The 24,936-nt window shown below is 43.4% G+C and overlaps 1 protein-coding gene across 5 annotated transcripts in view; it reads right to left on the bottom strand.

The window, feature by feature from the left end:
- Positions 1-24,936, bottom strand: part of LOC110983998 (nuclear pore membrane glycoprotein 210-like) — a 56,103-nt gene that overhangs the window by 16,639 nt on the left and 14,528 nt on the right. For 2 of the 5 annotated variants that reach the window (XM_087131213.1, XM_022243759.2), the window contains 11 exons: positions 24,631-24,693; positions 23,482-23,653; positions 23,103-23,223; positions 21,776-21,875; positions 21,030-21,059; positions 18,217-18,409; positions 17,332-17,438; positions 16,718-16,819; positions 15,519-15,620; positions 14,544-14,672; positions 13,832-13,959 (listed from right to left, as the gene is read on the bottom strand). In XM_087131213.1, coding sequence (XP_086987339.1) covers positions 13,832-13,959; positions 14,544-14,672; positions 15,519-15,620; positions 16,718-16,819; positions 17,332-17,438; positions 18,217-18,409; positions 21,030-21,059; positions 21,776-21,875; positions 23,103-23,223; positions 23,482-23,653; positions 24,631-24,693 — 1,247 coding nt within the window. The remainder of the gene's footprint in view (positions 1-13,831; positions 13,960-14,543; positions 14,673-15,518; positions 15,621-16,717; positions 16,820-17,331; positions 17,439-18,216; positions 18,410-21,029; positions 21,060-21,775; positions 21,876-23,102; positions 23,224-23,481; positions 23,654-24,630; positions 24,694-24,936) is intronic. The other 3 variants (XM_087131216.1, XM_087131217.1, XM_087131215.1) reach the window with 2 other exon arrangements.

Raw genomic sequence — 24,936 nt, 5'->3', positions numbered from 1 at the left:
TGGTCCTATCTGCACTGTGCTTTAAAATTGGTTTATGTCAACCAACAACGCGACCAACCAACGACGAGACCAACCTCGGTAGGCTGATCGCAAATAGTTGACTAGACTAATCCAACCATCGTCGACTCGCATACGTTTGATCAGAGAGAGTCAAATTATAGTTAACTATGGTCCTTGATCGAACTCGCCAGATTCTGTCCTCTAGAGCTTAATTCATACCCCGTTTGGGACATCCAGTACCATCTATCTACCTGTGTGCCTCGTACCTGCACAATGGCCATCCTCTGCCATCGGTGCATTCAAAATACACATTTGCTTTGGTAGTCTGTCCAGTGGGTATTTCTGTTCATTTTGTGTAATGTGCAGAACAACAGGTGCCGTATGTGACTTTCTACTCCACCTGAAGAATCAAAATTGTGGTCACCTCGTGCCACAGAATTTCCAGCTGGGACAGCTAGCACAGGAGATATCATCAAACCCAAAGCCTGGCCACATCAATTTCTGATTTTTAAAGAAGGAAACTTTACACTATGAAGTACTATACAAAACCAAAGCCGTGAACTGTAAAGTTTGCTCTCTGGCACATCTGAGCAAACTTCCGGTGGAAACAGGCTAGATTTCACAGACAGTATAAATCCACTAATGCAAGCAATGCTGTGGATTTCTCACCTCCTGGGACATGAATAGTGTAAACGATACACAGGTCACTGCAAACTTCAGCTGCTTGAAATCAACAGAGAAAGTGACAATCTGACAGACTCATTAATACCAAACTGACACGTGATCCTTCGCGTCGCCCCACACCATCCTGCACATTCATGCATCATTCAAATATCACTGCAGTTATGTGATACACGTACATGTACAGTTCCGGCGGACAGTTATCACCAACAAAGTTGCAGCTGGTGATTTGCATCTTCCACTAAGCTGTACTGATGACAGCTTTGGGATGCTTACGTGAAACTTTTTTCCAATGACAGTCTCCCCTCTCCCGGAAAAAAAAAAGCTTCGGCGTAAATTTTGAACATTATCTTCCCTACTGCAAAGGGGGAAGTTGGAGTTGATTCCACACAAAGTCGGCCCTTCTAGATGGGATAAGAGTAGAGTCCAAGAAATGTTCGACTTGTCAAAGGGTAATTTGACAGAGCTCTGCTGGGTCTAAGAGAACAAAGACCGGAGAATGAAAAAGAGACAACAGGCCGCTGACCCCAGATGACAGTCTGAACATTGCACTTCTTGGAACAGTGGCCGATTTCCTTGTCTGTCTCAGCCCAGGGAAACGTAGTCATTTATCCAGCTGGCCGTAACGCCAAACGCAATCACCAGTTGCGGTCTCTCACTGATCCCAGTGATGCAACGGACAGACGGTATCACTCCCAGCATGTCTGACGTAGTCTCGAGGTCCCACAGGGAGGGGGGAGGAGCACGAGATGACAACTTGTGTACATCTTGCCGGCTTCTCCGTCGCAAATTACAAATGGGCTGCTGCGTACGCGAAGCCTTAATGCATATTGGATGTGGGCCCACGGGAGATTGTTTACCAAAACATACAAGCTGATTGAGCTAAGCGGGGAAGATGGAGAGCGCGAAAATAAGTGGGTAGGGTTGCTGAGCTCGCTGAATCATGACTTTTCCAGGGAATGCTTACAAGGAGTATGTTTCACAGGTGCAGTTTTTTTCCCCCGTGACACATGAGAGCAGGATACACACTTCAATAACTGCCACCTAACAGGGGTGTGAGTCGCCACTTAAAAGTAAACCTGAAAACAGCTGGCTAAAAGCTGAAATGTAAAAAAGTTCCCATATTTATTTTATACAGACCAGGTGCACCAACAACCTGAAATTCAGGGTCAACATCGAAACAAAAAAAAACTGAAATCGGCTCAAAAGCTGAATCCTCAACACCCCTGGCATAATCACCCCTTTCTGACAAAGGGGGGGGGGGAAACTGGCACTCCCACAAGCTTTGACTTCCATGAAGGACACAATAAACTTACAAGGTTTCGTTCAAAAGATTAAAGGAAACAGAGAATGCTTCCCTCCGTGGCTTATGTCCAAAGAAAATATCTTCTATGCATCAAACTGGAAAAAAAGTCTTAGGGGAACCAGTCGTAATGGCCTTTTACCAATGGACTCCCCAAGCACTTGATATCACCAGCCCCACGGCTCGGTTTCTCCAGTTAGGCTTTTATAACTTTGCAGAAAGAGGGCAGGGTCTTTGGGATTTCCTTGTTCTAACAGGAACCTTGTATTACATGTATCAGGTTTGGAAAATAAAGAACACAATAACCAGGGGACCTGGCAGTCGTACGTATCTCCTTCACTATAAGCGTTAAATGTTGTAATGGGTAATTCCAAATATTCGGGGTCCATTTTTTTTCGTGTCCCTGTCACATCCGACATATGATTTGTATGTTCAGAACACATTTTTAATTTCCAAGAATGATGAATTAATGCAAATTACCTGCCAAACAAATGGTAATAGGTTGAAATCAATTCCAGTGATATTTCCGTGTCACAAAACGAGGGTCAGATGTAACAGGGACACAAAAATGTCACACTTATGGACCCCTAATTTCTGGAATTACCCTAATAATAGTGGTCTTAGCAGTACTTGACTGTAGTCACAAAAGAAAATGGTATTAGTGGATGGTAAAATTCTCAGTATTAAAATCCAACCTCCATCTGTAGGTTTGCTCTTCGCTATGGTGAGCACACCGCCCAAGGTTTCCGGAGAAGAAAACCCGTGGCCAGCACCGCACGTGCGTCAGGCAAAGCGCTGCCGCATAACGTCGGGTTCGGTTACGGTGAGCGCTTCCAGGGAGCTGTGTGCATTCGTGGTTGACGCGTGCCGCTGCGCACCATATGCCGCCACTTCTCGGTAATGACTCTCTGATAACAAACAAGCTATCGGAGATGATGGGCTGATGATGGGCTTGGCAAGGGTGTGAATCTTTGCACACACACAAAAAGGCTTTACACTTGTCCTTCACAGAACAGACGCGCTGATGCGCGGTGTTTTGCTTAGCAGTGTGCCACGTCCGTGAAGGGCATCGGCTTGTGTGTGAGATTTTTGTGACAAGAGTCAATGCCCAGCCAGTCATCTTTGGCAGCAGGGCGTACATTCATATTGACCAGTGTTTAGTTGGGGGGTAAAATACAATATACTTCAGATGTCTGCTCAAGACGGTCAGGTTAAGGTCAGCCTGGGAGGCTGCAACATGGTTTGGTTTAGCACTGATCTCAACGTTTCCTCCGTTTCAATTCATTTGGACAAATTCTGTTTCTCGACTGAGAACTCAGGATGAAGCCTAGTGCTGTGACTTACTTTGGTTTCATTTTAAATTTTTTTTTTTTTCTGGGGTCTTCTCTCCTTTTCTCCTGTTAAATTTCTCCACAATTTTTTTTATGGCATAAGCTTATAAAATCATGCAGCTCCTAAATTTTTTCTAAAAGCTGACAGCAGTTTCGTGCAAACGTTGTACAATGTGGAGATAGACAGACACGGATGAAGGATTACACATACATGTACATGCAAGGCATGTGTGCATCTTTAAGAACTGTCAATTGGTGCTAACGTTGTTCGGATAAAAAATACCTTAACAACCACCTTTTTACGATGTTATCTGCAGGGGCCAATTTCACAGACATGATAGAGCTGCTTAAGCACAGAATTTGCTTAAGCGTGAAATAAACAAAGGTTACCAGCTCAAAATCTATGTGATTGTCATTCTAGCCAAAAGACAGGTGAATACCATTCCAAAACAATATACATAACAAGGAGTTTTGGCTGGTAACCTGGTTTGTCAAGCAAGTTTTTTTTTTCACGGTTAAGCAAATTTTGTGCTTAAGCAGCTCTATGAAATTGGCCCCAAGATGGGAAACATGGCCATATTTTGTAATGGCCTAATAGCCACTGGGCATTGGTACATTTCAAGCACTTCCAGTTAATTCCTTGAAAGGCTGCCACTTATCGCAAATTAGTGGTCCCTCTCTCTGCTTGCAGGAACCTGTTGAAGACTGTACATTTGTGTCTGACATGAACTGCATGCTCTTACTAACTGCAGGGACAAATGAAGCTCATACAGTTGGTGCTAGAACTGACAAGCATTATAAATGCCACCTGCACACTGTGGGCTCATCAGTGATGTCTGGATTATTTGATAGACAAGTACCAATGCTAACAGCTCGGAGGGTTGGAGCTCTCTGACCAAAGACAACAAAATATGACAAAAGGATTACAACTTGTCTCAGAATTGTCACTTGAGAGCCATCCCTGATTTGCTGTGATAAAACTGATCTGCACGAGATTGTTATTCTGAGATCGCGGTCACTGCTGGTGACATTATTTCCATAAAAATGAAACCACAGATTAAGGAAGCCTGAATGATGGATGTCACAACCATCGTCCCGTGAACAAGTGTACAAGGTGTGACAAAACACGTATATGTGGTCTGCTGGGCTAAGATTGCTCAGACTTCAGAGAGGTTTAAGAAATGCCGCAGTGGACAACATGAGACAACACGAAGGATGAGGTTTGGCTCAGAGGCTGCCTTTTAGCTGCAAGACTCTAATTCTCCACAGACCAAGTTGATATTTGTCTGAACTACCGGTATAAAAGCCCTGAACATTCCCAGCCGGAGCAAAACCTGAGCCGAGTCGATTGGCCACACAGCAACCGTCAGCTCCGATGTGAAGCTTCAAACGAAAACTTTACCACGGGGGGGGAAACTATCATTATAATTCATTCGACCGGCCGTTCTCCGTGCAATGCTCCAAGTCCCCGGAGAGCATCATTGACCGGGCAACATTCAGTGTTGATTACAGGAACTCTGGGTTGAATTCCAAAGGAAGGAGTTGGTATTAGACGGAACAGCAGACGACACGAGCGGACAACCGAGACATCCAATTGAAATTATACACACAGGAACATGTTAACTCTGCTCCTGACAAAAACAGAGACCGAGAATTTTTTTTTAAAAAGGCACACAGTGAGTACGTGTAGATGTTGCTTTCAGGCTTAGTTTCTTTTTAGGGAACAGAATGTCAGAGATTGCCTCAAAGAGGGGGAGGCCGAATTAGAGAGCGGTGTCCTCGAGGGACAAGGCCAACAACCGGAGGAGCGTGACTTTCATTTTGGATCGAACAAAGGGAGCGTGAATATATTCCGATCGCCAAGAAAGAGACCATGCAAGGGGACACAAAGAATGGATGGACACGAAATTGGAAATGCCATCGCAATATTGCTCTCGCTGACGCAAGTTGATGAGACTCTTTGGTGCTGAGAGCAAGAGTGAGTTTTTCTTTAATTCTCAGCTTCTGCTCCTCGAACCTGGCCAGATAAATCAGACTGCGCAGGGTTGCCTGAAATCTGCCCCGTCAGAGAGCAACTGACAGAGGGACCCTGAGAATATTTCTCCACCCTGAATTTGAGAGGAACGGGAAGCAACTGCCAGAAACAAGAACGAGGACCTAGAAATTGTGCTTGTAGCTGAATTACCGTACAGTTGGAATCTATTGTCAGCAAACCGTACTGTGACATCGAGACATTAACATACACGTAGGTTTGGTTGAATTTGTTATGAAACTGTTAAGTGTTCAACATGACAGGATTGCTTCCAAGTTGAGCTAAGAGACAGAATACAGTGGACTGAACACTTGAGTTACAAGGAAGGCAGGTGTCCTCTGAGTCAGGGATTGCACGGATGAGCATGTGAGTAATCAAAGTGTACTTTCACTGCTTTACTCTCATTAACAACGAATTTGACTCCCCAACTTACTTAAAATCTAATGACAATTTCAGTTGCATGTGCAGTGTATAGTCCATGTGAAAGTTGTCATAAAATTGCAAACCGATCTCCAGAGATTTGTGCTACTTGCCTCCGGAGAGTGCTGCCTGCTCCAGGCTACAGCATTTGTTCCGATCCTATTATGCCTACTGGAATCGAACTAAAGGCCCTGTGAACTCCAGGGTTTATTTGACAACAGTAAACCTGCTATTTATGTATCTTTCTCGCGTGCTACTGAAAATATTTTGCACTGACAATGGAACCGTTCAGCCCAGATGAGTTTGTTTGGACTAACTTCTCAGACGGCAGTGCTGGTGACGACAGTGCGGAGACAGACTGGGCAGAAATCTACTATTGGTCGGATGTGATCAACGCTATATCTACCAAAGGAATCATTCCGTTTGGCCTGCTGACCAACTTGGCGTTCCTCTTTGTGGTGATCCGGGTGCGCGCCATGCACACCGCCATCAACGTCCACTTGTCCAATCTCGCGGTGGCCGACATGCTGTTCTTGATCATCATGACTTACAAGTACGTGACGCAGACTGTCAACTTCGTCAGCGGCGTCCTCGTCTATCTCGTGTACATTGCCTCCACGCTCTTTGTCACGGCGGTGGCAGCAGGCCGATGCTTTGCCATTTTTTGCCCTTTTCGGGCCCGGGCCGGCCCGACCAAGCACTGCGCGGCAGTGGTTGCCGTCGTGGTCTGGCTGGCGTCGCTCCTGCTCAGCGTGGCCTTCAATGTAGTCGTCCATGCGCAGAGCGTGCCTCCGCTAGTCCCCACCCTGCTCTACCTGCTGCTCCACCCGGTGTTCCTGGTCATCAATGTGGTGCTCTATGTCTGCGTGATCTGCGGCCTCTGGACGCGGCAGCGCATCTCGGCCACGTCGGTCAGCCAGCGCCGCCTGGTCTTCATGCTGGTCACCAACACGGCTGTCTTCTTCGCGCTGCACCTGGCCGCCACAACCTTCAATATGTACGCCATGTTCAATCCCATGATGCTGCGCACCAGGTACACAGGACATGCACTGCTTTTCATGCTGGCGTTCCTCAACTCCAGCCTCAACCCGCTGGTCTACACCATCACCAATGCCGAGTACCGGGCTGCCTTCGTGACTGCATTCAAGTGCCATGGGTGCCAATGCAGGAAGGGACGGCAACCAACAAACTACATGGCAATTCAGGAAATGCACGTTGCACAGACAGCATCCACTGTGACAACATCCGGCAATAACTACAATTGCCACAACTTAAATCAAAACACAGAACTTTCAGAAATACCGAACTTTACGAAGTGTCATAACCAATTAGCGACAGTTTAATGTTCCACCGAACGACATGCAAAATAGTTCCTAAGACATTATTACCGGTACCATTTATTGATCCCATTCTCAAGTTTGGGGCACAAATGAAGACAATTCCGAGTCGAAGCATTTAACTTAAATATTTCAAAGTTGTATTTAACTGTAGAGAAGGCAGATGTGGGCTGCATCTGTCGCATGTACTGAACATGTACTGTCGTGGTTCAAACTTATGCCTTAAGGCCAACTTCACAGAGCTGCTTCTGCAAGGCCGTGTCCAAATCACTGGGCTGGGGCTTGAATTTACACCGGATGCTATGAAAAGCAGCTACAGCCACTGACATAATACACTAGACTCGTGATTAAGCAATTCAGACGGGGCCATAGTATTAGAAGTTGCTTAAAGCTGTAAAAACACAGGTTACTGGCCACACCACTCATGGCTTAATTAACCGACCAATATCTGCTAAGCACAAATTTTATTTGCTGTGGTTTTTTGGTGACAATGTGCTAATCTAAACTCATTTGGTAAATGAAAAAAAACTAAATGCAACATTTTAAGGTGCCTGCACATAAACGAGGGTAATTCCAGAAATTGGGGGTCCATTTTTTTCATGTCCTTGTTACATCTGACGTGTGATTTTGTAATTTCAGAACACATTTTCTAATTTCCAAGAGTGATGAATTAATGCAAATTACCTGCCAAACAAATAGTAATAGTTTGAAAACAATGCCGGTGATATAACAAATGTCAGGTGTAACAGGGACACGAAAACGTCAGACTTTTGGACCCCTAATTTCTAGAATTAACCATGTACAATACTTACACCAGCACGAAAACTGGTTTACGTGTACAGCATGCGTAGTGAATTTTGCTCGAGATTGGTATCTGCAACCGCTCTGCAGGACTGGCGAGAGAGTCTGGTACCTCTCGCGTATACACACGTATTGTTCAGGAAGACGGCCCAGCTCCTGTCCCAGACTTGTGTCCTCAAGCAAGCCACTTAACCCCAATTGACTATCCCTTCCCCAAGTATAAGGTAATGTCTGGAGTCACAGCGGGTAGGGGAAATAACCCTCTGTGGACTGGCATCCCATCCAAACAGAACAGGATATTTTTAGTCGTTTTTTGGCAATCGATTGCAAATAAACACAGGCCTGATGAGAAATACACATGTATGAGCTAAGGGCAGACTAAACTGCCAACGTGGAGGACAGATTAAAATTGAACACAGACATAAAATTTCACTTCCAAATCGTGGTCAACCACTGTTCTGTCTCAATGAACAAGAAAACAATGCTAGTTCCACGTACAGGCAAAGAAAAACTGATGCTTTTCCATAAATGGAAGATTTCATAATTCTACATTTTCTGCCTGAACTGATAAAACAATTACAAGCCCAGCTGAAAAAAAAATGCAAATTTGGTTTTTAAAATTAAAATTATTCGTCCCTGGGCCCCTAAAAGCTTATGTGTAATTGGTAGTATTTTACATTTAAGATGAACAGTACCACTGCACCGTATTCAACCCGGACAGCAAGTGCTGTTTTCTAAGCATTGGACACCAACACGTTAAAGACTGGGCACTACACATGGAGATATAAAGTATATGACATGGGTTAATATTACAAGTACTGGCAATAATCACATTATTATGGACCCTTCCCTGCTCTGTGTTCATCATCAAAGCAGGCATGCAGAAAGCTATGTGTGTAATTTATGGACCACGCAGCATATATTATGATGTAATGGGTACGTATGGTAATTACTTTTCTCGGTCTGTATCCTGAGTGGTGGTATGTACATGTACAAAATGAACCTCATCAAAACCCTTCTGGGTCATTCTATTAATTTGGGGTCCAAAGTGTGACATTTTTCCGTCCCTGCTACGTCTGACTTGTATACCATCCGACATGTTTGACAAGGGATGTATCACCGAAATTGATTTCAAACTATCGTTATTTGTTTGGCAGGTAATAATTTACCGGGGACATGTACAGTCCTTGTGCAATCTTGGAATTCAACGGTGAGCTCTAAACGTTAAAAAAATCACATGCACAAGATGTAACAGGGACGGGGAAAAAATTGGACCCCGAATTTAAAGAATGACCCTCCTACGCAAAGATGCATACTTGACACAGTAGCCCTATCAGTCCAAAATCAGTCAAGCGACATGTGATATGTCCGTGTCCTATACAGGGAGAAGTGGAAGGAATGTTTGACTGTTGTTACAGCAAAAGGAGGGTTTGAATAACAGGTCCTTTGGACTTGGTACCAGTAGGTTACCTTGTTTTAACAGGAACCTGGTATTATCAGGAGTTAGACTCAAGAAGAACAAATCGGGCCTCAAAATTCTAAGCAGAATGTTGTTATAGCAGAGCTGTTGTTATGGTGTTGACAGTGTTCTGACTGTATATGTACGAACATGCAGTTCCTACGGCAACTGGTCACTCGTTACATGTGCATGAATTGACAGTAACAAAATACACACACCGCAGCTTATTTCACATGCAAACAAATTAAAGACAGAGCAAACGAATGTTTCTTGTCTTCTTGAATCCAATTCCAAGGTGCCCCCCCCCTTTTGCTTTTATCAAGATTCAGCCGATTCCTCCAAGATAAAAATTTTTCTCCCCATAACTGAGTCCGGAACTTCCTGCAATGCACATAAAAAAAGTTCGTAATGAAAGAAATTACCAATTCAACATGGGCTCGGCAGGGCATCATTTCATTCTTTTGCTAAAGTACATGTACATAATCTCCCTGCCCACATGACATGTACATGCACATGCACCGACCACGATTGTTATTATTTTTTTGTCAAAGAAGTCACAGCTCATGTAGTTCTGTAAACAAATCATGTTCGTGCGCTACAGGCTCTGGGCATTTGGGCCAAACATAACAACTTGCAAGCTGGCTTTGGGTAACATAGATACCGGTAGGATTTGACGAGTCTATTTGGGTGGTGCTGGCGCACACACACATGTACATCCCTCAATTTAAGTTCTTCCTCTTTGGTTTTGACAAGGTTGACAGCGCCAGGCTGACTAGGGAGACACTAAAGCCAGGTAATTGGTTTCGGACCGGTAGTCTTCAATTTCCTTGGCATACATATTGCTAGTGAATCATTCGGCTCATCTCCGCTTTTATAAACATGGAAAGTGCAATGGGCTGTTTCCGGTCCCATAATGGGGGTCTACACAGTGCATTAATGTTCCTTCCATGAGATACGAGGCAAAAACAACCCATAAACTACTCAGGGTTTGCCTTGTGCTGACCTAATTTACGAGCACTCGGCGCCAGTGTCCTGCTTTTGCTATTGCAGAGTGTAATGAGCCCGATTCACTCACAAAATTTGTACGGGGAAAACATTTTTATTTCATAGCTTAACCCTAATCCTGTTGCATGCTGGGAAATTTCCAGGGAAGCTACCACACGTAGTGCGTGCACAAGTGGCTAATCTGGAACTGGGGCCCATCCCGGATACCCGCCCGTCAATGTCCAAACCCGGTTCCATTTTTCAGGCCAGGTACCCAATAAGAAAAAAAAAAAACAATACCCATGCATAACATGCATGTGAACTTTAACAGTGAAGGGCAGAATTGTTAAAAAAAAAAACACTGTGTTGCTAAATAAATCCAGTCCTAACTGCAGTACACAGATCTAACCCTCTAACATTCAAAACAATGTGCTGCTTCTTAAGTGTGAAAAAGAACCCTGTTTTAGGCACGTGGTCTGCCGGGATTGCGCGCTGTGGCATTTGTCAAGTGTTCGAGGGTATCCAGGTACAAGGTATGACATAAAACGGGTTCACGGTTCCAAAAATACCTGGAATTAAACGCACGCTCCTATCAGAAGCAAAGATGTGCATGTGAATGTATACAATAAATGCTGTGGTTAAATACATTCCTGACAGCTAGAAGAAATTCACCCTTGCCCCATCGGCTGCCTTTTTACAAACAGTACCGTAGATTGAGGATTATCAACCCTACAAAATTCACCTGACGCAAAGACGATCGGCTGAGCTAAGCCAATCCTTAAAGTTCGCAACGCAATTCCCTTGCAATAGCAATTGGCCAATGGGTGCTAGGGACTCCATTTTGTGCGCAAAGTCGGTGGGCCACGATTGAAAAAAATCTGCATCTGCACGCACCCTCAAAGGAAACTTCAAAGTTTTTCCATTCTTAAATTGGTGATTCTGACTACCAGTTTTTGGTTGTTTTCAAGTCTTGTTAAGGACATAAGAGGTGGCTGGATGTCGAACTCTTTCCTCGATTGCACCGCGAATGCATTACTAGTGAGCCCTCAAGAGTCAGCAACTGTATCTATGATGTCCATATCCGTGTACCCGTTTTCATTCAAAATCACACTTCTCCCGTCGTGCTTATTAACCAAACAGAATTTTTTTTCCACCAAAACAGAGGTTAAGAAACAAATGCATGCACCTGTCATTCTGATTACCTACATGTATATTTACGAATACGCAGCCATGCATCAAGCCATTACAAATGTAAATGCAGGTTTATGTATATATACATGTTTATGGACACGCTTCTCACACGGGCCAGGCATCCAAACGCTACCGCAAGCAGGCATGCCTAATTACTGTTTGGCCCAATTATGCAGTGCACAGTGCTCAGTTCGTGGTCTGGGGCAGGGAACAAGAGAAAGACGTCTCCTAAGCACACTGCCAGCTCCCCCCATTTTTCTCTGTGCATACACGTACAAGGTTCCTAATGACACAGAATACTCAACGAGCACGGATCACTCGGGGGGGATAATCAAGGCCACCTTGGATGCATTTACCATTTGGTAATTGAATAAAGAGGATCAAATTCTCTGTCCGAAAAAAAAGACAGGAAATTGTGTTCTCGGTAAACGACAGCAGTAAAATGACCGAGACCGCAGCTGGACCATGATTAAGACAGTTTCTTCTGGCCCCCCCCCCCAAAGTACAAACCTTTTGCATTATCTTCTGAATAAGAAACTTCATTGAAATCAGAGTTGAGCCTACATGTATATTTTCTGTTTTTTAATACAGAAAATTTCACACTGCGGTAGATTTTGTTTAGAAAAATCCAAACCTGGGTTTCATTTTTTTTCAGTGAATACGAAGACGTGATTTTGGGTACAGAGATTAAAAAGAAATCTTTAAAAAAATCCCCAAGTCAGTTTGCCTAGCCGCTTCATCACATGTTCAGAAACTGTACGTGGAGCAAAATGCTTTGATAAATTCAGTTTTGATAAGAAAGATAAGACAGCTCCGCAACCAAAAATATTCGGGCGACCCCCAACTGTGAAATTCAGCTGTTACAATTCCTAGGTCAGCACTAATTGGACGGATGCTAATGAGAAACTCGTCAATCTAGGGCAACCGATACCTCTAATGACATTCCGACTGAACAATCAAGGAATAAATGGAGAAAAATCGGAGCCATGTGGCACTGGAGCAGGGCACCAGCTGTTGGTGGGATTAAAGGCATTATGCCTCGATTTTCTGTAGCAATGACTGAAACAGTCCGTGCCAGGGACGAGTAAATGGAATTTATCAATCTGTACACACAGCCACGGCTGAGGGATTAACCCATCCAGCGCACCCCAAGTCGCAGCCTGTTGGCAAGCTGGCACACCTGGGTATTTCTGTAAATTGGGGGTCCAGAAATGTGACATTTTTGTATCCCTGTTACATCTGACCTTTGTTCTTTGACACAGAAATATCCCTTGAATTGATTTCAAACTAATACTATTTCTTTGGCAGGTAATCTGCATTAATTCATCACTCTTGGAAATTCGAAAATGCGTTCTGAACCAACAAAATCACGTCAGATGTGACAGGGACCCAAAAGAAAATGGACCCTCATTTATAGAATTGCCCACATACAATGTAATTCCCCACTTATTTTGTACATGCACACAGAAGTCAGTGGAGGTGGTCCGAGTGTTCAACATGGCCACTATGAACAGCCTCTAGCTGTAGTAACTATTGCTCCTTGGTCACAACCAAAGGATGGTGAAAAAAAAATGGCTGCAGTAAAGAGATATTGTAGAAATATTTTGCAGAAAATAGCCAAAAGGTAACACGATCCTAAATTATAAATCTAAAACCATTTTTATTTTAACAAATTCCGAAATCTGGAAAAGTTATCCTTAGAAATACATGTAGCACTCCTGACCAAACAGGATTTAAACCGGTAATCTTGAGAATGCATTACTAGTCTTGAATCCAGTTCACCAACATGTACACACCAACATGTACATTTACTGTAGGGATCTTTGGTCTTAAAATAAAAACTGCGTGAAACAAACACCTTGTTGTATGTTCACTTAGTAAACTTAAGGACAAGCTCCGGCAATAACTACATTAACTATGGTTCAACGTACACGACCCGAACCATGGATGGTTTAGAATATCTAGTTGACCATTTGGGACCATGCGGTCCCAGGGTTATGGTCGCACTGCTGGGTATCGAACTGATTTCATTTATCATTACAGAGGGAACCATTCACATGAAAATAATTTGATGAGATTTCAGTGACTATGTTCAGGGCGAAAATTCCAGCCAACGGTGAAATGTGGGTATCAATGAGATTTTTAACAAAAGGCCAACTAGGGTTATTCCAGTAGGAAGTGTGCATTCCCGTTGCTAAAACATAATCAACCACTGGCCGAGCTATAGTTTCGCACCCGAACTTGTCCTAAAATGATCCATTCGGCCAACAGTGGTCTCCAAAACCAGCTTACCTTATTGTAATGATGTCCGAGCCGGTCCTGGGCTCCAGGTTCATCATGCGGAAGTAGGAGACAGACAGCGGCTGGCCCGTGGAGTCTAGCACCTGGACGGCCGCTGCGATGTCATGATCAACTTGGACCTACCAGAGGAGAAGTAGCATTTTGAAATCCGTGCACTTTGTATCAAACTTCTTTCCATTTGTAAACAATTATAAATTTGTGAGAATATAAATATATCTGCCTACATATTGATTAGATATACAATACATCTTTTATTAATACTTAAGGTGAATTACATCGGGACTGAAAGAGATGTTGCTGGCTGTGGCTACGGCTACCCCTCATGGCATGTTAATTGCTAAACCCAAAGCAATAAGCCATAAGATACCAATTCACATAGCCCTGCCTTATCTCTTTCGATAACGTAGCAATTACCAGCAGTCTCCATTTCTAACTTGGGAGAAACGTTTCCGTTGCTTTTACAATTTTTCGAAAAGGTCTCTTAATCCGCCCCGAGCTAAAATCCCCCCCAATCGGCGAAAAGAAAGACAGGTGGTTGCAAGCAGGATCTTGCACGCGTTCTGTGTGTACGCAAAGACCATGCATGCCGGAGTGAATTGGTTACGCGTACTCAACGTGCTGCGTGTCAAACGCGCGCCATGAGCGTTGAGTTCCACAAAAAAGCCCTCTTTTGTTCCACTCGGAGCAGATGATCAATAGTTACCTTGTCCACCACTTTGAGCTCAATGGTGTTAACCCCGGCTATGTGGATTTTGGCCGAGGCATGCCGGGAGGTCTTGAGGCAGAGGTCAAATGCCGTCAGGGTTAAAGTGCCGTCGTGATTCGGCGAAACCTGTGCACAGAGGAATCCGATGGAAATTTAAGGGTCAATTAACAAGAACCCTAACTGACTCGTAAAACAGTCATAAAAGCATTTCTTGAGGTCTACGGATGAGTTACAAAGGTGAGCTTGAGAAATGATGGGAAATTCTCAAACTATCTGGCAGAGTGCTCGGGCCAAAAAAAAGGCCTTTCATCTGTGGTAGCACTTGTCGAAATCAAGCAAGCGCGTCAATCTTTTTTTTTTCTCTGCAAGAGCTGCAATGGCGCCCTCTATTGACGCACTTCCTCCACTTGTTTTGCAAATCTGTTACTCAGGGTGATGGATTCCTGACAAAATCAATGGTTAACGGTAACAGCAGACTATGGATACAAAGTCGTTTGTTTGTCAGCTTACAATCATAATGAAGCTGGTCTAGTCCCAAGACTCGACAATGTGTGTCTGCAATGGTCTGTATGATCAATTCCTCAAGAGCAGTCTAACCACAGACAGACCATTTTCTTTGACCTGAGGAAAATGATTTACAAAAATTATTTTCCTGACTTTGAACTGCGAAACAAGGTACAAACTCTCTCCCAAATGCCCACGATTATGCTTAATTTTGCACAGGGGTTTTGTAAACGGAGCAAGAGAGTAAAGAAACCCTGACAGATTATAGTTTTAAAAATCCAGGAACTGGGGACAATAATATTTAAAAAAAAAAACAAATCTCAGCATTAACCCTGATACACGTTTGAAGTAATGCCATCATCTGATGGCAAACAGCTTCACACAACATGGGCTTGCATGAGCGACCAAAGAAATATTGAAAGGGCAACCGTGTGGAACCGACGAGTGTTTTTAAAGGGGCAGGCTGACCTCGATCTTTTTCTTCTTGTCGTCGTAGTCGATCTCCGCTATGCCTTGTTGGCTGGGCCTGATTAGGAAGTGGCCCGAGCCTCCATGCAGTGTGAAACGGACCTTGAAGAGACAAAACCAATTTCAGAATCCCCTGAATAAAGATTGCTTCATTTAGATCGTCATTAAAACCTGGTCGGGGTTTCAGGGATGAGATTGGAAGAAAATGAAATATCCACAAAATAATCATCAGAGGGTTTGAAGGCCAGACAGCCTCGTAGGATCTACGGTTTACATTTGTGGTCACCTACGAGCATCCCTTAAAATACCAATTTCTTAGTCTTTCTTCTGTCTCAATCGTCTTTCTGTTTTAAATCAACTTTTATTAGTGAAAACACCTTCACGGTAAACTCCAGGATTTGGCAGATTTTGAAAGAGATTGTTTGACAAATCCTGAAATCAGGAAAATCCAGATGATAGACAATCCTAAAATCAGGAAAATCCTGACATATTTGTGATGAGCACCTTGCAAATTTAGGCCGAACTGAACATAGGCCATGTTTTACATCATCGAGCTTGATGGGGTCGGAAGTCAGTCAATTTCAGGGGTCAGTTAGGGTCATCAAGGGAGACAGCTACAGGTCAGGAGGTCATTGAGTCGAGTCTCATCTAAGCAAGCTTTTGAATGCATGAGCATGTGGTACTGAAAAAATTATGCTTGCAAAGGTTAATTAAAACACTCCAATTAATCAATCCCACCCACTGAAAAAATGCAACTTCAAATTATTGTTGATATTAAGCAGCTTTTTTAAAAACTTCAGATAACAGTCACTGATGAACCTCTGTGCTGATGACGTAGCACGTTTTGACAGGTGCGCTTTCCTATGGAGCCGGCGGGGTGCCCAGTCCACTGAGACCATAGGAAGACACACACATGAATCAAAAGGCAGAGTCTTCATAGAGGCAGATCCTGGGGGGACTAGGGACAGAGCGAACCACGGAGTTTCCAAGGTCAGATGAATGAATATGCAACAGCGACCTTTGCTGCAAACACTGCTAACGGCTCATTTGGCAGCCATTACCATACCGCGGGGTTCATCGTTCACGGACCACGTACCCCCAAGAGACCGGGCCCAGCGGTAGCCTGATATCAGTTACGGGCTGTTTACCCCCCGGACCAAGGCCAGGACTGGTCCGCTGGGTACCAACTCCACACTTACCTGGTTGGACGGATGGTTGAAGATGGCAATTTGTTCCGGGTCAATGGCGGCCTCCTCGACCAGGTTCAAGTCGAGAGAGGCACTCAGGGGTTTCAGCTCCAACTATTGAAATAAATGGGGACAGAGGCGAAACATGAAGACTAGTGCGGGGAATCGAACCAGAGACAACTGGTCTGTTAGGTCAGTGCACTGCCCTTGTTTTCTCAGACCCATTTTGCATCTAGTGAGGTGTTCCATGAACTGAATTATATAAACATTGACAAAGTGCATCTGTTACAATATATTACAGTTAAAAATTTAAAACACAGGGAAAACATGGACTAAGGCTGGATTCGAACCACGGACGGCAGAAATAGCATACTGGTGTGCCACCAAAGGTTTTCTACATGCCGAGACTGACATGATATGACTTATATGTGAGTTCAAAGCAAGTCAACTCATTCAAATAACAGAATGATTTTTTCTTCACTGGATCTGATAAAAAGGAACAAATCTTTCCATGTTAACATGCCATCCTTACTACTTTTTAAAATAAATTTTTCTAATTCTTTTGGACCAAATTTTTGCAAAGGGTGTTATTCGGTTTTGAAATTTTTTTGCCTCGTTTAGCTTACCGGAAGCTGGATCTTGTATTTCTTGAAGAGGGCAGGGTCGTAGCCAGAAGAGGCGGCAGTGACCGTGACGGAACCAAGTTTCTCACTCATTTCGCAAACCTCCCAGGCTGAATTGTTCAATACAAGACCAAAAAAGCAGACGCTGAGTGAGTGTTGAAAGAGGCCAGTTCAAAATCACAAAAATGAGGGAAAAAAATTTTAAAATTTGGGCCTTTCTTGTGAAACTTCACTGTGAGACTCACAGGGCATTTTTTTAAGCCATGGGGAAGGGCAAATATTCCATATTTTCAATTGTTTGTCTATTCGTAGCTCGGCCTAATTCTGCCTGTTTTTTTTTTATAATAATACTTCGACCACAGGTTATCTTCATTAACTAAGAGCCAGTCACTTGCCGTTCGGTATGTTTGCCTTCTTGCTGTATTGCCAGGACTGTAACTATAACAACCAAAGTCCTACATGCCTAACAACTGGTACTGTGTACAAATGCATACAAGTGTGCACCTATTCCCTGGAGCTGAGGAGCCGGGTTCAACCATTCCATGAAGAGGTAGTTGGGGAAATGGCAAGTGAATTATCAACAAAATTAATTTTGCTTTTAAGTAGAATAACATTTGAACTGTACTTTGATTAAATTAATCAGGTATCAATGAAAGCAAACATAGTCTTTGGGAGAGGTGTTATATAACAAATACTGACTGCTTTATCCCACGGTGGAGTATAAACTAACCTCCTTAAGTGATCCATGGAACCTTCTATTTTCCCTTGTCCTTGCCTCCAGGGATCAATAAGGAGGGCAAGTTTTATTGTATTTTAAGATAAAGGAGTCAATATTTGTGCAATCACGCCGCGTTTCAAAAGGTGGCAAGAGTGGATGGGATGACTGACCCTTCAGAAGCTTGGAGCCCCGAATCTCGCCGTCCACGTCAGCGTACATAGTCAGCGGGGTGGGGAAGGTGGCCAGAGAGGTGTCCGAGCTGACCCAGGTGACCACCAGGGAGGAGAAATTGTGGAAGAGGTTGCCGTGGCTGTCCACAGCCCGCACCATGATGTCCAGATCGGCGCTGTTTAGAACGGGGAGCTGGAACACGGAATGACAATACCAATGAGGCAGCTCGACATTAGTCTGGTTCCCTGACCTACATCATCCTGACAAGTTGGCATGAAATCTCAGGTCAGGTACCATCTACGATTAAAAATAGACCATGATGCAACATGTCATGGGGCCCTGGGGAATCCCCATCTGGGCTAGGCTGGAAGCTATTTCATTGCATTTTCTTTTTCATCTTTAAATTTCCAGTTGTGCTTGACACTAGGAATAAAGGTACAAACATACAAGAAAAGGAGGAAAAATATTCAGTTTTTTTAGACATTGAGAAATACAACGATAAGTGAGGACCAGATTAACCCCTTCGCGCAGGGAGACGGTAAGAGCCGCCGTAAAAATTGAGATCCTCAGCCCGCTTTTCAGCTACTATTCTCGGTCCACGCTCGAGCAAACACGGTGAAAGAAGGCAGACCCTGGCTCTTGTATATATGGTGATTGGCCTTTGTGTGTAGCCAAGAAATGAAAAGGCCGAATTTGCATCGTAATCACCAGCTTCACAATAGTCCCCACTTTGAAAAGAAGCAACGGGAATGTGGAAGCATGAGTAGAGTAATTCAAAGCGTGCAGAGCAGGCAGGGCCACAAACCGAGAATTTGCAGTTTGGCAAGTGGCCTTCGTGACCAAGCGAGGCTGGAATTCTTGGAGTCAGCTTTCAGGAAGAAATTTCCGTTGTCAAGGGGTTAATAGCCAGCCCCTGCTGGATTGTCCAAAAGAAGCCTTTTAATTAGATGCAGGTGGAGTTTTGTCGATCACTTTTATCATTGTTTCAGCATAGTGTTTTTAAAAACAAGCCAAGGAGAGCTTCAAGTTAAGCGTGAACTCAAGAATTACAGGATTTACAGAACTTCGTAATACATCCATGATGATTAAATACGTTTTGTGTTATGGCGCCTTTCAATTTTTATGTACCTTTTTGGGATGCGTTCATGCGTTTCACTTTCACAGACACAAAAACCGACCCATTAACATAACACACGTGTGCGTTGCGTTCGGCTGTCAAAATCCCCTCAGGAACAATATTGACGGATATGCAACGCTTGGCACAAGTGTAGACGCGCACATAGATATCCGCTGACTTGTACATAGACACACCTGACAGTGTCTGACCATCAATGACAATATCTAAATGTTGACAACAATGAGTTTGGTATATTTCAGATAATTTCAGAAAATGGAAAAATTCCTATTTTTTTTTTTTCACCTGAGAGTGGACGATACCGGACGCTTGAATTTGAAAGAGAGCAGTCAGATTTATCGAGTCCGGGAACCGGACAAGCTCGGTATTCTGAACAATTCATGTCCCTGACAGCACACAGCCAACGTTAAAAGGGGCACAGAGATATGCACGCGACAAGGTCTGACATTTCAGAGCGGTCATACACTGACTGACACGTGTGCTTCATCGTCAAATGGCTTTGACCTTTTCCAAACGACAGTCTGATGGGAGACTTTGAGGGCTCGGGATGGTGAAAGCATAACCGTCTTCTTGCTTTCACGCATCGTCTACCTGTCTACAAGCGCTCGCATGAGGGCTTCACTTTCACACGTTTCGAGTCCATCACAAGTCCATCACAAGTCATTCAGTCTTAAGCCAATTCACAAGCTATTCAAATGAGCTGTGACAGAAGCATTCTTTCGTCATTGTCCACCCCGTTACTCGTATTTACGACTGGCCTTGTGAAGGGACTTGTGTTCCCCACATCATCATTTTTTAATCAACTACGGACTGTTGTTATTAAAACTTGGGGTGCATTTTGTCAGCATGCCGCCCCCAGGGGCTTCGAGCTGCCCCAAGAGAGGGCGCTGTTTCCTCAGCAATAGAGGCTCCTTTGCTACTTTTCTTGCTATGCTGCCAAAAAGCCCACTGGCTCAAATCCCTGTGTTGCTGAAAATATGGGGACAGCGTATAGCACATATGAAGATTTGTTTTCAATTTGCATCTTTGGTTATCAGCATGAACTGAGATATATATCAGTAGTTTTCTACTCACAGTAATTATATTATCTTGGCTTGGAAGATGGGAAGAAATGTTTCATGAAGCATTTACAGGTAGAGGACATATTGAAAAAAAGAATGCTAAAAGACAGCACCAAGCATGGTTAGGATCTACTATTTGTCAATGCAAGGCTAGCTTTAGGCAGCAATAGTGAAAATTTGACGTTTTCAGTCTTTTTCAAATATGGTAATAATGGGTGAAAGGTGAAATTGCGATATGCGTGAACTTGAAAATGATTTCAAGCACACAATACACAGACTGGAATGCTTTCAGGGTTCCTGCACCTGAAGCACGATTAAATTCTATGACTTTTCCCTGAGTTTTGCTTGACCAAATTGTGAAAATCCATGACCCCGTAATGCCATTTCTTGGACTTTCAAAGTTGCATATAGAAACCAAGTATTTTATGCACTTATTTCTGATAAGAGAAATCACAAACACAGTGTTTGAAACATTCCATGACTTTAGTCATTTTTGCTAAATTCCATGACTTTTCCAGGCCTGGAAAACAAAAGCAAATTTCCATGGCTTTTCCAGGCCGCAGGAACCCTGGCCTTCCTTGGACAGGAGTCTTTTACAGCACAAGAAATATCCAACCTTCAGCTGTCCTTGTTTCGAGAAGACAATCTGAAACACCGTGCCAAAAATTGGCAAAAATATTTAAAGAAAAACAGTAAACAATCTTTCTTTACAGACTGCACAAAGACAGATTATAGAATAAATCTTAACCCCTTCGCGCCGGGAAGCTGCTAGAGTCACCGTAAAAATTGACATCCTCAGCCCGCTTGTCAGCTATTATTCTCGACCCACGCTCGAGCAAACACGGTGAAAGAAGGCAGACCCTGGCTCTTGTATATATGGTCATTGGCCTTTGTGTGTAGCCCAGAAATGAAAAGACCGAATTTGCATCATAATTACCAGCTTCACAATAGTCCCCACTTTGAAAAGAGGCAATGGGAATGTGGAAGCGTGAGTAGAGCCACTTGCCACCAAACAATCAGCCTTTTCACTGTGTAATTCAAAGCGTGCAGAGCACGCAGGGCCACAAACCGAGAATTTGCGGTTTGGCAGGTGGCTTTCGTGGCCAAGCGAGGCCGGAATTCTTTGAGTCGGCTTTCGGAAAGAAATTCCCGTCATCAAGGAGTTAAGTGACAAAAGGATTCTAAACTAGCTGTATTAATAATGTTGTTAAAATACACAGGATGAACAAAAACCATGTTGAAAACTTAACAATAAAAGCGATTGTACTGACAGAGATCTTCCAAATTTAAATTTGCTTAACGCAAGAGGTCCTTGGTGCCACTGGCCCAAACCGGTTCGGTCTGGTTCAGTTCGGTTCTTACCTGATTATTGGAATCTAGGGTGATGGGGCACGGTTCTTCCAAGTGGGGCTGGTTGATGACCGGAATGAGCTGCAACCTAATGGGTGACGCACAGAGGAACCTAAAGACAGAAGTTTTAAATGTGAACACTTGAGATGATGCCAGCGCGCACCACAAACTTTCAACTAATCACGTGTGACAGGAAAGCACGCTGTTCAAAATAACAGGATGTGGCTGTGTACGTAAACTTAAATTCTCAACTAAAGTACCCCACTAATTTCAAAATGTACTTGGAAAAAACTACTGTTGAGTCAGAATCTGTCTGACACGACTAACCAAACTGTTCTGCAAATGAAAGGCCAGAAAAACGAGTCTCTAGTGACAAAAGACCAGACTTCAACATGTATGGTTTTGATGTAGGCTCACATGGGAAAACGCATGTGGGACTTGTCTACAAGGGATGGATGTGTGGGATAGGTCTATATTGGAAAGATATGTTGGATAGGTCTATATTGGATGGATGTGTGGTATAGGTCTTTATTGGATGGATGTGTGGGATAGGTTTATATTGGATGGATGCTTGGGATAGGTCTATATTGGATGGATGTGTGGTATAGGTCTATATTGGATGGATGTGTGGGATAGGTTTATAATGGATGGATGTTTGGGATAGGTTTATAATGGATGGATGCTTGGGATAGGTCTATATTGGATGGATGTGTGGGATAGGTTTATAATGTATGGATGTTTGTGATAGGTCTATATTGGATAGTGGGATAGTTCTACATGTATATTGGATGGATGGATGTGTGGTATAGGTCTATATTGGATGGATAAGCGTGATAAGTGGGATAGGTCTATACTGGATACACATGTGGGATAGGTTTGTATTGGATACACAAGTGGAATAGGTCTACATGTATATTGGATACATAAGTGGGATAGGTCTACATTGGATACATAAGTGGAATAGGTCTACATGTATATTGGATACATAAGTGGGATAGGTCTATATGGGATACATAAGTGGAATAGGTCTATATTGGATAGATAAGTGCAATAGGTCTATATTGGATACACAAGTGGGATAGGTCAATCACAGAATATATCAAGAACACGAGGCATGTTATGACATTGTTAGTCCATAATGGGGCAGGTCCATAAAAGACACCTGTAGATACATGTATATCATGCGTGTAATGCAAGATTAATCATGGAGAAGGCTACGGGGTAAGGCTGTGAGATCCCAAGTCCATAGTAGGGTAGGTCTATGAAGACAAATGTAGGGTGTGAAAGTTACCCCTATGGGGATTTTGTGCCTTGGGGAAATATTCCAACATTAACGTACTGGATTGTAGCTCTCGATACAGCAGGCTGTCTGTTCTTGGCCGTGGGGCTGTTGCCCACGGTAACCGTGAACGTCTGCTCTCCAAGCTGAAGGCAAACCACAGTGAAGACGTGGTTGTTCTCTACAAGAAGAAAAAAATTGCTCATGTTAACAATGGGCGTCTCCTTCCACTCATATCCATTTTGTATCACAATAACCATAGAAGGGCTTTGCTTGGTAGCCATCTTGCAGGGTAGTTCTTTTGTTCCACGGAGAAACCTCCTCTGTGCATTCCCTGTGCAACAATAGCAGTGGCCCACAAGATGGCAGCAGTGTAAACCCTCTACACTATGCTGTCAGAGAGGGACTGTGAGACAAAAATTTCAGCAAGCTGCCTTACTGTTTGAGCCGAACATCTTGACGTGCTTGCTGGAGACCCAGGCCGGGTGCTCCGCTGTCAGCCTCTCGTAGTAGCGAGATGGGTCCAGTACCCATGGCTGGGGGCCTCCCGTCAGCACAAACGTCTTGGAGGCGGCAGGCGAAGCCACGGCGATGCTCTCTGGATCCAAGACCTAGGGTAATCAATGTGACATTATAAAAGTGAATAATCAAAACATGAGTGATTATGTGAATCATCGGGCATTAGCATAGTCTCCTAAGAAAGTCTTACTTCAAATTTTCATAAACAACTCAACATTACTGAAGAAGTTTCAAGATCTCATGATTAAATCTTAAATTCAATCTGGGCAATTCACAACAGTGCCCTACCAAGAGTTTGCAATGCATTGGCCAATCACAACACGCGAAATCTGTCGACCCTTTCCAAATGCACATTTGGTCATTAGATCTCGCGCACTGCGATTGGCCAACGCGGTGCAAACTCTTCGTGGCGCACTATTCTGAAACGGCCACGTTGTAAGTCAACAATTTAATAGAATTATAAACCAACATTACCTAAGCTCTGATGCCAATTTCATTCAATTTTGTTTTCGTAGAATCCAATCAGGTTTTGCTACGCTAATACGCAGAAACAAGTTAACAGCAACAAAAAACATAACTTTAAACCAGTCTAGCAACAGATAAATCAATGTTTGAACTGTGACCATTGAAATAGAGATAAATGCTTCGAAAGCAAACAACAAACACCAAAAACTAACAGAAACAAAAAGTTTCAAGAAGCAAACGATAACAAAATCCCAACAGTAGCAAACAACTCAGTGAAAACCTGTACCACTTGGCCTCACTCCAAAAAACTGTGGTTCAAATCCCTCTAAACATATCATTCGATAAGCCTTTTGCAAGTGAAATTTGAATAAAATCTGGTACACTGAGTTCTTTAAATTCAAGTGAACATCACAATTTAAATTCTCCATACTAAAGATACTGCTGCTATACCTCGTAAATCGGGGCATGCCACTTGTTACGTTTGTGTGCGATCTGATATCTCAGCATACCATATTTTACTCAAATTTAACTCGCCAAAGGCTTACTACAAAAAATAAATTTCAATCTGTACACAACTCATTTTATTCAGAAAAGTTGACGGTACCTCATAACCAATGTACAGTGGGCAGTACTGGTCTTGTATTTCTGTGCACTGGGAAATGTTGCTCTACAAATGGGACCATTACACATGGCAAACGCTTTTATAGATAAATGAACTACTGCTTCTTTGACACTTATAGACCTTTATCGCGTAGGCAGCCATGTTTGTCTTGTTCCCTGCAGTCCCTTTGGCAATAGTAATACAACTTCACATATTAACATCAGGGAACAGACTAGTTTTCCCTCCAGCCTCAGTTTGGTTACATTGCTTTAAATTGTCGGAACACAAGATGAGAACCCTGCCTCAGTA

Source organism: Acanthaster planci, linkage group LG21 (genome assembly GCF_054643075.1).
Source record: "Acanthaster planci isolate LZ-2023a linkage group LG21, COTS_SCS, whole genome shotgun sequence".
In the NCBI taxonomy this organism is placed as follows: Eukaryota; Metazoa; Echinodermata; class Asteroidea; order Valvatida; family Acanthasteridae; genus Acanthaster; species Acanthaster planci.
Note: the sequence above shows the minus strand (reverse complement) of the source record. Positions and strands in the feature narration are given on the sequence as shown.